Below are 14,743 nucleotides of genomic sequence, written 5' to 3' on the forward strand. Positions count from 1 at the left end.
TGTGTAACATTTGAGAATGCAATACTGTACTTGTATACAATATAAGTTTAGAAAAATACAAATATTTGATCACTGGGTGGGTGGATTATCTCTGTGGAGTCCTCTTGATGGATTGTTTATCAATCATTGCACTATCATCATCTCTACTTGGTCGTCTGCATTTGAAATTCTGTAATGGTGTCAAATCCACTGCATATTCTATTTCCTGTAAGAACATAACAATGGAGGGAGGCTTTCTAATAGGCTGATTATAATCATATCTTGTTTTTCTTCTCTTTATTATAAGAGATGATTGGGAAGAGAGAGAGAGAGAGAGAGAGAGAGAGAGAGAGAGAGAGAGAGAGAGAGAGAGAGAGAGAGGGAGGCAAAAGGGTCTGCATTGGTCAAGGTCACAGCTAATAACTGAATACAACAAATGAGCAAGAGCTGTGGAAAAATGGAAAGAATAACTTAAGATTATCCATTCTTCTGTTTGGTATATACATTGTAGGTGGGAGAGAGAAGAAAATGATTGATGTTTTAATTGACAAGAATAATACCCACTTAATGTCATGTTTTGAGGGGATGTCCTGCTGGACAGTGCCCTTGATATTCATACTATATTGCAGTAATGTTAATACAGCATTTCTATAGGAGAATGATAACCATCATCATATGTCACATGGTATACTGCAGATTTTACACCAGTGGTTTCCTTTGATGTTTTTGACAAACAAGGCAGGTACATGTACATTTGTAAGTTCTTAATTTAGAGAACTAAAAACATTCATTCAATGCAGGTACCTGTGTTGGTTGCCATAATGTTTCCAATATCCACAGAAGAAACATGTTGAGTACTGCAGCAATCACAAACAGCTTTCCTGACAATGGGCCACACTTGTAAAAGCTTCAATTAAATGGAAAAGAAAAATACCATTTGAAAGAATACATTATGTACTGGCATGTACTAAACTTAATAGAATTAAACATTATAAGCACATTCAGTCAATTATGTCTTCCACTTTGATTATATTTATTTGATTTGTGCTTTTTAAACAAAAAATGGGGGGGGGGGGGGTATTTTACAAAGATTCTTCTTGCATAGAAGACTGAAATGTACATAGTTACACATTCCCAAAACTAAGACAAAGGGACATAACTGCAGTAAGTTACACATTCCCTAAACTAAGACAAAGGGACATAACTGTGCAGTAAGTTACACATTCCCTAAACTATGATAAAGGGACATAACTGTGCATTAAGTTACACATTCCCAAAACTATGATAAAGGAACATAACTGCAGTAAGTTACACATTTCCTAAACTAAGATAACGAGTCATATCTGTGCAATAAGCTGTTTAATTTAAAGAGACATAACTGTGCAGTAAGCTGTTGGTATTCTGCCAGGGTACTGTAATCACTTTCACATATCTAAAAAATTGTCTGTTTTGCCAAAGTCTCTAAATTAAGACCTGATAAGTCTGTCTCCTGAGTCACTCGGAGTTTCCTCCATAACATGGCCATACACAATCTCTGTACGCTTGGCTACGTTTCTCCAAGTGTATATTTTCTTAATTCTTTCATGAGCTTCAAATGGAGGAACAAAATTTTCCTTTCTTCTGTCCTCAATAGCTTTGTCCAATGTCTGAACCAAATCTAACATAATTAAAAAGAATCTTAAGCAAAGATCTCTGGTCCTTGCATTAAAACTGCAGTTAGTGTACTACCAATATCTTAAACGAAATGTGATTTTCTTGCAAACAATTAATGTAGCATCTTTCTGTATGCCCAAGTACATATGTTTACATTGGCTTATAAACCTCTTAATGGAATCAGAAACAGTTTAAGAAATTCAATGTATAAAGATCATATTTCATATCAAATAAACAGATGGTGTTATTTTTGTAATCATGACATCATTTTGAAGGGTTCATCAAATAAAAATAATCTACCATAGGAATTTACAAAATGTTCATTACTGCTTGATTTATTTCCCCTTGAATTTTGCATTGAAATCAGTAGGAAGAGCATGTTTATTAAAAAGTTTTATAAAGAAATTTTATTTTCATACCTATTTTCATACATTTAATCATAATCTCTCTTGGCAAAAAGTTTAAAAATATCTTTCTCTTTGTAAAAATATACAGTAAAATTAATCATTTACCACAGAGATTTTCAGAAAATTACATTAAAAAAAAAATTTCTATCTGTCTATCAAGTGCAGATAACTCTTCTAAAAAGTTTCAAGTGCAAAAAGATCAGCTTCTAATAATATACAATAAATGTTTATCGTGATTTAAATCATTAAAAATTGTTCTATATCTATTCGTTATGCATTGAATACCTAACATTGTATTCCTCATCAAACACATGAGCAAAGTTTATCCATCAATTTAGAGATTAACATGAGTTATGACAGGAAATTGACCTTTAAATGAAAAAACTTGACAGAGTTCCCAACAGCAAGACAAGGGTGGACCTACATGTAAATAACCACGTCCATCATGCAACACGATACAATTTTTTCCAAAGCTAAATCTAAAGCCACACAAATTTACTAGTATGATATACTAGACAAATGAATTTTACAGAAGATACGCTTCACTCTTTGATGTATTTACACCAAGACACTCTGCACAAAATACATACACCACATAACAGGTAATTTTAGATTGGTCACATTTAACACAACAATACTGGTGTCCTAGTCGTATATTAAAGTTGTATGTTGCAACCTAACCTTTACTCTATTTCAGTCACATTTAACATAACAACTTAGGCGTTCCAGCCAAATCTTACAGTTGTACGTCACAGCATACATTGTGTAGCTTTAAGTCTGTCAGTCACATACCTTTGACACTGGGTTCTGCAAAGTAGATCAGATCGGGTGGGAGGACTTCTGGTGCCCCACCTACTCGTGTACTAACTACCGATAACCTGCTCAACGAAATACAAACAAATCAGAAAAAAAAAATGTCATTCAAACTCTTAAATAAATAAATAAAATTGTCATTCAAACTCTTAAATAAATAAATAACCCTTGAGAACTGGATATTGTCAGATTTTTTATGATCTTAGGAGATGAACACTTCTTGTTTCTTCATAATGAAATATGACCTGGACAAATAATTCTTTATCAAACAATAACCCTGATATTGGCCAAATGGTGTGGTCATTCACAATATGTGCCAAGTAAGAGCTTCTAATGACACATCATTACAAGTTGTGGTTTCTAATATTTTTACTGGTGACCTTGACCTTAATTAAATAACTGACTTTTATCCAAGGTAATGACACACGGCATCCTCATCATAAGCAACCTTGCGTCCTGCAAATACCATACCATTATTTTACAAGAGACATTGGCCAAATAGCCTTGCTTTGTGTTCACAATGCTTTACCTGTTAACAACCTCTGTGCCAAATACCATGATCTAATGTTTCCCTATCACAAAGGTATGAACAGGAACCAATTATTCTAACATTTTTGCTGATGACCTTGCCAAATGACCTTGGAGTTCAAGATCATGACACACTGAGTGGTCATACGAAAACTTTGTGTGAATTATCACTGTCAATGTTCCTCCATCAAAAAATTGTGGCACAAACATTTCTAACTTTTTCTAGCAATAACCTTAACCAGATTATCTTGTGTTTAAAGTCACAACACATCTATCAATGAGCACACTTGGAGATAAATATGTAAATATAATTTTCCAATGCCTCTCTATTACAATGTTAATGACCCATACACAAAGTAGGATGGAAGGACAAATGGATGTACAGACTTAGTGTTGTTATCTATCACCTAAACTTTGTTTGCAGGGGAGGGGCTATAATTATGCACCTACCAGTAATTTCCTACATGTAATTTGTTTGCTAGATGTCCAGGAAAAAAGATTTGACACTGTTTTGATATACAATTCATCATATCAACATAGCCACGCCCCAAGGCCTGAACCCCAACATAGGGACCATGGATTTCCCAAATGCGATCGAGGCCATTTATTCATGTACTGTATGTTTAGGACAGCAGATTGGAAGATTTAATACATTTTCATTATATCATGATCCATACAGCCATCTAGCCAAGCCCCATGGCCTGTGCCTTAGACCCAGAATTTCATAATTTGGCCACCAAGCTGATTAAGTTTTTATCCAGTTTATGTGCCAGACATTCAGGTTTTAGACGTTTAGATTAGCCCTGTTCAAAGCCCCAAAGGAGCCAAAACCAACAAAATTCAAACCCAAAATACCTTATAAACATTAATTACCATTGGTATATATTGGCACAGAAGTCTCTAAGAAGAAGCTATAAGTGTTCAAATGTTAAATGTACAACAGACAAAAACAGACCACATAGGTTACCTGTATGACTCAGGTAACCTACAAAAAGATCCCATCCCGACTCAGGTAACCTACAAAAAGATCCCATTCCGACTCAGGTAACCAACAAAAAGATCCCATTCTGACTCAGGTAACCTACAGAAAGATCCCATTCCGGCTCAGGTAACCTACAGAAAGATCCCATTCTGACTCAGGTAACCAACAAAAAGATCCCATTCTGACTCAGGTAACCAACAAAAAGATCCCATTCTGACTCAGGTAACCTACAAAAAGATCCCATTCTCACTCAGGTAACCTACAGAAAGATCCCATTCTGACTCAGGTAACCAACAAAAAGATCCCATCCCGACTCAGGTAACCTACAGAAAGATCCCATTCCGACTCAGGTAACCTACAAAAAGATCCCATTCTGACTCAGGTAACCTACAGAAAGATCCCATCCTGGCTCTGTGTGATAAAATGTCTGATTCAGGTGGCTGGGAAACAATTTGGAAATTCCTGAAGCACAGTCTAAAGATTTCAATGTAGATTAGCTAATCATCGGGAACACCTGGTGTACACAATGCCATGCATTTTAACTTCCTATCTGTTCACAGTCCCATTACATAACAACATGACAGCTATAGTAGTTCAAATGCTATCACATTTTGACACATTTTAAATGTCAAAAATGCATTTCACCTCAATTATGAGCAACCTTTGATCATTTTGACTGGTCATTAATGATTGTTATGATTTTGTTGACAATACACACTGACCCGCAGCAGGCTGCTTCCACTATAGCGATGCAGAAAGCCTCAGTCAGCGAGGTGTTGATCAAAATGTCTCCTTGTACAAGCACCTGAGCAGTAACAAAATGATTTTAATATGCAATAAAAATTAAAGACCACCGAGGTAGTTATCGGCTACATGTCATGATGTGTATGTGTATTGGCAGTTCACGTAAATCCAAACATCATTCATCAATTTAACTTCAATCAAACATTAATTATATGTAGGCCTAGTTGATTATTGTGATGATCTGTTAATTAAATTGACTCAGAAGTAATGTTATTTTCAAATCAAAAAGTAATTAAGTCGAACTACTGTTATGAAAGTAAATTAAAGAAAATCAATTGCTGAATTTATGAACTAGCTATCAAAAAATTAAAGGTACATTATTTACCAGTATATGAATATTGTAAAATATATAATTGTGCTTAACTTGACAATATGATGTTTTGAAATACACTGAAACTGTAAACTGAAACACTGCAATAACATAAAAAATGTCCACACTGTTGAATCACAACATATCTAATACATAGTTTATGCATACTATTATTATATTGTCATTCAGCTTTTTTCATTATGCTTTTTTACTACTCAATTTCATTTATAGGTACATGTATCTTTAATGATTCAGTTTCATGATAAATTGAAAGCATTTCATGTTGTGAAAAACAAATAATATGGAGGGGGAGGGTTTTTAAAATCATTATAATAAAAAATTTAGATTTAATATCTTAGGAATTATTTTCATTATTTGTTATCTGCTGTGTTGATTACCCTTTCAAAGGACGTGTTTCGTGTTAATGCACCTGAATCCTTTAAGAATAGGTAATTCTACACAACACCTAGCATACAAGTACACCTATGTCTGATGACTTCTATACCTTAATCAATATGTCAATAGGTCTATAAAATAACATTACAAATGACCCCAAATTATATTCTTTTTACAAACAAGATAACCTTCTGAGACAATAAAAAATACCAAACAATTTTGTAATTTCAGATTTGTGAATCATGATGAACTTACATCATAACCCTACAATTATGACATCTTTGACAGTATTTTGGAACAAGCTGACAAGCTTTATATATAATTGCATCACATAATACATAATGGTTTTTTTTTTTAAAAATTCATATGCATTTCAAACATTTTATACAGTTTTTTTTAATAACATTGATTCAGCACTGGCATGCTTTCAATGCTTCCTCTATCTTACCATAATAACAACATTATCTAAAATTTGAAAAATATCTCTAGCATATTTTTAAATTTCATAGAATGAATCACAAAATATCAACATATCCATATGTGATTTTAGAGATAGTGATTTGTACGCTTATACATGTACATACGGCAAATCTGATTTTTTTTTGGTGTTGACATACTTCGCTATAGATTTATTTTTATGTATGAAACTTAGATGAATTCTTGTTGCTAAAAGACATACTAACTTGGAAAGTATTTTCCACGAATTTATTTTTGCAAATATTCAACACAACAGCAAAATCGCAACAACAAAAAAATCATTTACATGTACATATATACATATATTAAAAATACCCAGAAACCAGTTGCACCAATGCTATATTTGATACATCAAATTACCATTATATGCCAATAAAAACAACAGGAATTTGTCTAATAAGCTTAATATAAAATATGCATGTGATTGACTGGGAGACTTCTGGAATGTAAAACCAGATTTATCTCCCATCCCCTGGATTTCCTCATTAAGACCCACTAAAACAATAAAAGAAGCCAATTCTAAAAGAACCCAAACCCTGTGTTATGTTGAATGACCAAATTAAACATGCACCGTTCCTTGGATTTAGTGAGTTTAAATCTACCTTTACTCCCTCGTACCTCTGAAGCCAACTCACGGTTAAAAATATTAACATATCAGCTATATTATTGTTATGCGACTTACAAATTAATTGGTAAAATTAGTTACTCAAGGTTGAATAAAGGAGCGTTAGATAATATAGGGTTATTGAACTTATATTGGTGAATATTGGCACGAGTTGGCTGTGAAAATGCACGAGCTTGCGAGTGCATTTTGACAGCCAACGAGTGCCAATATTCACCTATATAAGTTCAATAACCCTTTTATTATATAGCTAAAGTATTTAGTTGTTAAATTATATCCCTTTTCACTCAAACTACCCCAAAATAGACGAGAATTCATCAATATTGGCAGTGTGCAATAACAGCATGCACTTCTTAACTGTTCAATATTTAACCCGTCATTAATGCATGAAGCAAACTGATTTTGTAAATGGGGACATCATAATTTATGTACAGTAAAACATTTTGCTTAAGTAAATATCAAATACCGGCTCTGTCAGATTCGGAGGACCGTCGTCTGCCATTTTGGCTTGTTTACGTTGTTACAGTAACGTCAATATTGAACGCTCATACTCGGAATGTTTCGGGCGCATACAATTTACGCAATGCAAAGTAAGCGTTCAATAAATTCTCAGGATATTGAACGCTAACATTCTCTAGATTTTACGCAGATTTTATATTAGACTATTTATTAGCTATATAATAAACAAGAATTATTAGTCCATTTCCAATATTTTCCATAATGACTAAGTATCATAATACAGTGGTCCAAAGGTGAAGGTCATTGATATCAAACCAAAATCTAATGCAATTTTATTTGGAGTGATGTGTTTTTGTTTTCTTTTGAGAATAATTATTATCTCATATGTGTGTCGCAGAGTTGGCGAAAGACGCCAGACTAACAGATATCTCTGGTAAATTTTCTGGTAAAACTTAGAACCTCATCTGACAAACTGTCCGGTAGATATTAGCAGACCAAAAAAAAAAAAAAAAAAAAAGATCATATCTGTGTATTGTTTGTTTCAATTTTCAATGCTTTTATACCATGAACTTGCTTTCCCAGAAATTGTCAGCCCACTCTGTGTGTGTTTTCAATATTATGCATGCCATTCTACTTCTGATTGTGTGGCCTATCAAATGGTTGAACAATATTGAGCAAAAAAGGATGAAAATCAAACAACAAAATTAATATAAAAATTTCATCCTGTGTGATCAAAAAATAGACTTGAGAGCTGTTTTAAAAAAAGTTAATATTTTGAACTGTCACACTCGACACTTAAAAATAAAAGAAATTTGAAATAATTTCAGGGTTGTTTTTATTTATTTTGTCTGCTAAATTTTTAAAACGTCTGGTAGATTTTGTAAATTATCCTTAATCTACAAGACAATGCCTGGTAGTTTTTTTTATGCTCTTTTGCCAACTCTCTCTTTCTCTCTCTGTGTGTACTTATATATATAATATAGGATCTCCCATGGTTTGTGGTTTGATATGATTTATATTCAACAAGTTGTGTGTTTTCTATCCCCGAGCCTTGGCAAGAAGATAGAAAACACACAACTCATTGAATATAAATCATATCAAACCACAAACCATGGGAGATTCTTTTCATCACATGTTAAATTCCCCAATATTTATTTATGTTACTGCATTGTTGGGAATTTTGCTTCGCTCTCTGACATTTTGTAAACAAACTACGTAAAATTGATTTTTGTTTGTGATGTCACAGACAGTATTAAAATTCTATATATATATATATCACGTTTACTCGACATATTAAAATTCTATGGAAACCTCAGAATCTCTATAGACATTAAGATACATGTATGTGTGTTAAGTGTAACAGATTCTCTATTGACATTAAGATACATGTATGTGTGTTAAGTGTATCCGATTCTCAATTGTCATTAAGATACATGTTATGTGTGTTAAGTGTATCAGATTCTCCATTGTCATTAAGATACATGTATGTGTGTTAAGTGTATCAGATTCTCTATTGACATTAAGATACATGTTATGTGTGTTAAGTGTGTCAGATTCTCTATTGACATTAAGATACATGTTATGTGTGTTAAGTGTAACAGATTCTCTATTGACATTAAGATACATGTATGTGTGTTAAGTGTATCAGATTCTCTATTGACATTAAGATACATGTATGTGTGTTAAGTGTATCCGTTCAGTTCTTCCACAAAATTGTCAAGTTTTCTTACAACATTCTATCACATCCATGAACACATGGATCTACATGATTGTCACTTTAAGACATAACACACATGCGTGACTTCAGAGTTGCAATAATTCATGTCACCTACATCTCTGACATCTCTGTGATTGATCGCTCCCAGAAGCTGGACCTTATCGTGAAGGTCATGGCTCTCCCTCATCTCTTCTAAAACTATTCTCTTAGGGCCCTCTCCTCCTGACAAAATAGATGCATATATACGTAGTGATTTGCATTTCCTATAAATATCCTGATAATTCTTGGGAAGACAATTCATGTATGCTTCATTTTGTATTCATTCTGGTAGACTTGTAAGGCATACCTATGATAAACTGTACATCACGATGACGAGAGCAGATTTGTGGTATTACCCCGGCCAGAAGGTCCATGCCTTTCCTGTAGACCAGTCTACTGACCATTACAATGGTAACTGCATCCAAAAACAAGAAAAGAAACTCAAAGGTTAAAAATCATCTCAACTCTTACAATACTGTAAAATTGGAAAATATTACGTTGGTTTTAATTTCACTAGTATGTTTTGACATGATATCAATTGAAAGAATTTTTTGCATACATTAAGTCATTGTGAACACTGCATATATGAGATATTCAATGTCCCATGAAATTAAAACCACCATGAATTGTACCAACAGAAAAATTCATGAAAATTCAAACATTTGGAATCAAAGATGTTTACAGTAATATGCTTAACTAGAGACCCACAGGACTTATCAGTCACCTGAGTTAAAAGTATCACTATAGTCCCAATGGTTAAGAAATCTATAATAATAATTTTCCTATTCTGCATATCTAAGCTAAATTCTAATATTCAGCAGCATTTAAATAAAACAAGATGCCCCTGAAAGTACTCATACTGAGGGAAGACTTTATACAAAATATTTTACATCAAATTATATTACTGTTTTGGACCCCGCCAAGAGTCAGAACCCTGGGGTTGTAAAATTCACAATTTTGGTACACCCCCTTTTGTTTCTCCTATATATGCATTTAGTTTTCATATAGTATCAGCAAACTTCAGAAAGTCTTTCATAATCACAGCTTAGTCTATGATAATTTTGGCCCCATCCTGGAACCAAAACCCCAACCCTTGCATGGGATCATAAAATTTACAATTTTGGCAAAGGGATCCTAAATATCTTATTTAGTTTCAATTTAATATCAACAACATTAAAAAATGTTATTCAAATGTTTTACACATACACAATATATACCAAGTCTGGCCCCAACCTGGAGTCAGAACCTCTACCCGGGGGATCATGAAATTTACAATTTTGATAGACCCTTTCCTGCTATACATGACTTTTCTTACAGATGTGTGGTTGTACAGAAGATTTTTGAAAATTGGTCAACATTAGGCAGTTTGTGCCCCGCCCCAAAGAACCCCAGGGGTGTAGGAGTCCTAAAGTTTATGATTTATGTCCCCTTATCTCAAAGATGCTTCATACCAATTTAAAAACAATTGGAATGGCAGGTATCAAGAATTCAAAAATGTATAATTGTTAATATATACATGTAATCACTTTGACCATTTTGGACCACCCTGATATTAAAACCCTTATCTCTGAGATCATGACATTTACAATTTTGGTAAAAGGCTACCTGCTCCTTCTAAATATCCATTTACTTTCAGATTAGTATCAATATCATTAAAGATGTTATCTAAATTTTTTTTTTACACATAAACACAACATGCCAAGATTGGCCCAACCGTGGAGTAAGCAACTCTACCCCGGGGATCATGAAATTTACAATTATGGTAGCGGCCTTCTTGCTCTACATGACTATACATTTAGTTTTTCTTACAGTTGAGTGGTTCTAGAGAAGAATTTTGAAAACTGGTTGAATTTTGGCTGTTTTTGTCCTATCCACAAGGCCCCAAGGGTGCTGGAATCCTGAAATTTACAGATTATGTCCCTCTTGTCCCAAAGATGCTTCATACCAAATTTGAAAAGAATTGGAATGGTACTTATGAAGAAGATGAAGTTAAAAATGTTCAATTGTTAAATTGTTAACATAACGCATGACAAATGACGAATACAGACCAATAGCAATAGGTCACCTGAGTGACTCAGGTGACCTAAAAACTTGGTAAGATCTGTTATTAAAGATATATACATGTATGTACCTGTAATAGATAATGAAGTATTATTTACATGTATTTTTTTTTTAGGTTTGATATATTTGTACACAGAATTGACTAAGAGGTAATCAGCAATTTCAGACTGAGTCATTGAACCTTGAACACCTACTTTTATCTCGATGTCTTTTTGTTGGATCCGGAGTGAACATCGTTCCATCCACGGCATTAGGAATGACTGAAACCATCTGAGGCTTAATGCTCGCTCTCAACACTGTGTTTTCTTTGCTTCATATTTAATAACAATAATAATTGTTCTGTGAATATTGTAATGTATCTTATTTTTCTAATCATAAGGCTAACCTAAATAAATTCTGTGTTTGATGTCAACTATGATCATAGGTTTATTAAAGTAGGTCAAATAAAACAAAACAAATACCAGTTGTAAATTTTGCAGCAAAATCAAGTATTTGTTGAGCTTTTACAGATACACATTAATTTGTCATCAAATACATGTACATTCAATTGACTAAGTGTTTAAAAATGTTTACTTGTCTATTTTTTAAACTGCATGCCAGAAATTTGGAAACTATAGAAATATTTATCTGAAGTAAACATGTGGAATTTATTTTGACTGACTAAACATGTATTACATGAACTGGTAATAAGTGCTTCTGAGATATTCAATGCATCTTTTGACATATTACTAGGAGAAAATTTCAAATATATACATGTACATGTATGCATCAAACAGGTTTTTATCACAAACTACATGAATACTACTGTATTACAAACATAAAATATACCTAATACGTTACAGTGGCGGATCCAGAAAATTGTTCAGGGGGTGGTGATGTTGCAACTCAAGTTTGTACCTTTTCTGCCCAAGAAAGGAGGATGGAAATTGAAGACCCCAGAAGGGCAAAAATGACCCTTTTTATGAATTCAACCAAAGGAGGGATTGCAACCTCCATCATACCAGCCCCCTCTAGATCTGCCACTGCTTTAGGTCCTTCTCAAATGTACTCACCTTGTATGAGAGACGCAAATGACATGATTGGTATCCGACAAGGAGAACTGAAGAACCTTGTTTGTCAGAATGGAGCTGGCATCAGCAAACCCAAACAAGGAATGGTCTGTGAACACTGTCCTCAAGCCCATTGTACGGGCATGGAACATGGCTTCATGGGCTAACGTGGAGAAAGCCTGTAATGTTCCCCCAGCAGAACACATATTCATAAAACTTGTACTGTTTTATATGTATCATTTTATCAATATCATGTAAGTTTGATATCAGTGGGTTTTTTTTAAATTGATAAGAATGCTTAAATAACTGAAATGTAAAAAACAAAACAAATCTTGTAGGGCCACAATGCTCACCTGAGATACTTTGGAAAGAAAGAACAAAGGTGCATGTCATTTGAACAAACTTGTATAGATTCTCCATTTACAATGTACTAATTTGGACCTATTTTGTTTTCTTGCTTTGGTCCAAAGAGGAGCCAACGTTTGATAATTTTTAATAAAAGAAATTCCTGTAAATTCTTTGTTAAACTTCAAATCCTTCTCAAATGTGGTTTTTTTCCATACTCCAAGGGTCATGGTTTGAACAATGTGAATCTGCACTACATAAGGATGCTTGCATATCAATTTTACTAAGTGTACCCATTCAGTTCTAGACAAAAAGATTTTTAAAAATCTACCTATACATTCCTATGTAAAACTTTAAATGCCTCTTGTTTTCCCACTTTGGACTCATGGTTTGAAAAGATATTTTAAAATTTATAGCGCATGGGGATACTTGCTTATTGACATTTGACATCGCATCTGGTTTCTTGAGTCTTTAAGGACAGCTAGAGGTATGAGAATTGAGAAATGAAATGAAATCATGAATCACTACACACACACTTCTGTTTTTAGTGTTTTATGTTTTTATGAAAATTCAGAAATTCAATTAGGATATTTTTCTTGACAGAAGTGATTAGTACAATAGCACTTGCTGTAAATTAAGTGCTTGTTTACAGCTCCATTTAATCTTATTTAATGACTACAATTTATACTGAAACAAGGAGTTGGATTACACAGGGGGGGGGGGGGGGGAGGGGGGGGGGGAGGGGGGGGAGGGGGGGGGGGTAGCAAATAGTCATGCTTGACAGCACCAAACAGACAAGGTCTGGTCTGCAGCAGACCCAAAAGCCAATGCAGAGCAGATGCAAATTTTGATAGAGCAGACACAAAGCAGATGCTGGAACTGCTTTATGCATCTGATAAATTGTTAGGTTGTGCTGGGATATTCTCTTTGGAGAAGTGGACAGGTATATCCTACAACCACATGGCTATCCCTGTCCACTTCTCTAAAGAGAATAGTGCTGGGACTATATGGTGACTTCTGGTGAAAAAGACCAGAAACCAATGTTTATTGATGGTCAATTTGATTCTAATAATAGCAATACAAACACATTAACACACCAACTTGGGGTATAAAAACAATTATAAATGTTTTCAATGAGAGGATTAAAGGTCATGTCAAGTTCTATAGATCAAAATATGACATTGTCAAACAGGTTTACACCATTTATGTACTCAAATCCCTTTACCTAAAGATGCTTTAAGATAAGTTAGGTTGACATTGATCAATAAGTTCTGTCCAAAATGTTAAAAGGTTTAACAACAAGATTATGACAACAACAACAGACAGAGGGCAAATTTTAATCAGGAAAGCTCACACAAGTTTATGGCTAAAAAAATCATAACAAATTATATTTTCAAATTAATTATATTTAAATGAATAAACCAGATATCGTGATTTTTTTATTTTTTATCATGCTTTATTTTTAGACATTTACAATTACATCTACAAAGATATCGTGATTTTAGTTACATGATAGATGTACTCACAGAGTGTCCATGTACAATGGTTATTTGCTCTCTGATGAATATATTTCTCAGCAGAGGGAATGTAGTAAATATGGTGGGGAGGATGCATTGGTTGTAAAATGGAATAAAAGGAAGATAATAAGCCTACAATGAAAAAAAGCACCATTTTCACTTCCTGTGCTTAGCAAACAATGGTGAATGCACACTACAGGATTCGAGACGGATCTAGATTTACCTTCAGACCATTGCTGAGGTACCTTACTCCCTTCTTATTTCCATAGGCATGAGTCACGACAACCACTTTGTGGCCTCTCTCCAACAAACACTGCGACAGCTGATAGATGTGGCTCTCCACTCCTCCCATGTTGGGATAAAAGAAATCTGACACCATGCTACAGATAGGCAAGTATATCATTTAGTTGATTTAGCACTTACCCTGTGATAACTGAAGATCTATCATGATCTATACTAATACATTTTCTGATGATTGACATGTATCACTAAAAATTACAATAACTGCCAGCATGTACAGTAAGTGGCCTAATGGTCACTCGCCAAGTGAGCTTTAACGACAAGGCGAGTGGACAGAGGAGATTC

The 14,743-nt window shown here is 34.0% G+C and overlaps 1 protein-coding gene across 2 annotated transcripts in view; it reads right to left on the reverse strand.

Moving 5' to 3' along the window:
* LOC125646919 (phosphatidylinositol N-acetylglucosaminyltransferase subunit A-like) overlaps positions 1–14,743 on the reverse strand; it is an 18,276-nt gene that overhangs the window by 560 nt on the left and 2,973 nt on the right. For both annotated transcript variants that reach the window (XM_056157084.1, XM_048873589.2), the window contains exons 3-13: positions 14,382–14,538; positions 14,168–14,290; positions 12,300–12,475; positions 11,442–11,557; positions 9,494–9,601; positions 9,263–9,369; positions 5,085–5,167; positions 2,832–2,917; positions 1,453–1,636; positions 784–886; positions 1–205 (exon numbers count right to left, since the gene is read on the reverse strand). The exon at positions 1–205 is cut by the window's left edge and continues 560 nt beyond it. In XM_056157084.1, the coding sequence (XP_056013059.1) occupies positions 86–205; positions 784–886; positions 1,453–1,636; positions 2,832–2,917; positions 5,085–5,167; positions 9,263–9,369; positions 9,494–9,601; positions 11,442–11,557; positions 12,300–12,475; positions 14,168–14,290; positions 14,382–14,538 (1,363 nt within the window). In that variant the 3' untranslated portion in view covers positions 1–85. The remainder of the gene's footprint in view (positions 206–783; positions 887–1,452; positions 1,637–2,831; positions 2,918–5,084; positions 5,168–9,262; positions 9,370–9,493; positions 9,602–11,441; positions 11,558–12,299; positions 12,476–14,167; positions 14,291–14,381; positions 14,539–14,743) is intronic.

The sequence above is a fragment of the Ostrea edulis genome, chromosome 1 (assembly GCF_947568905.1).
Source record: "Ostrea edulis chromosome 1, xbOstEdul1.1, whole genome shotgun sequence".
NCBI classification, from domain to species: Eukaryota; Metazoa; Mollusca; class Bivalvia; order Ostreida; family Ostreidae; genus Ostrea; species Ostrea edulis.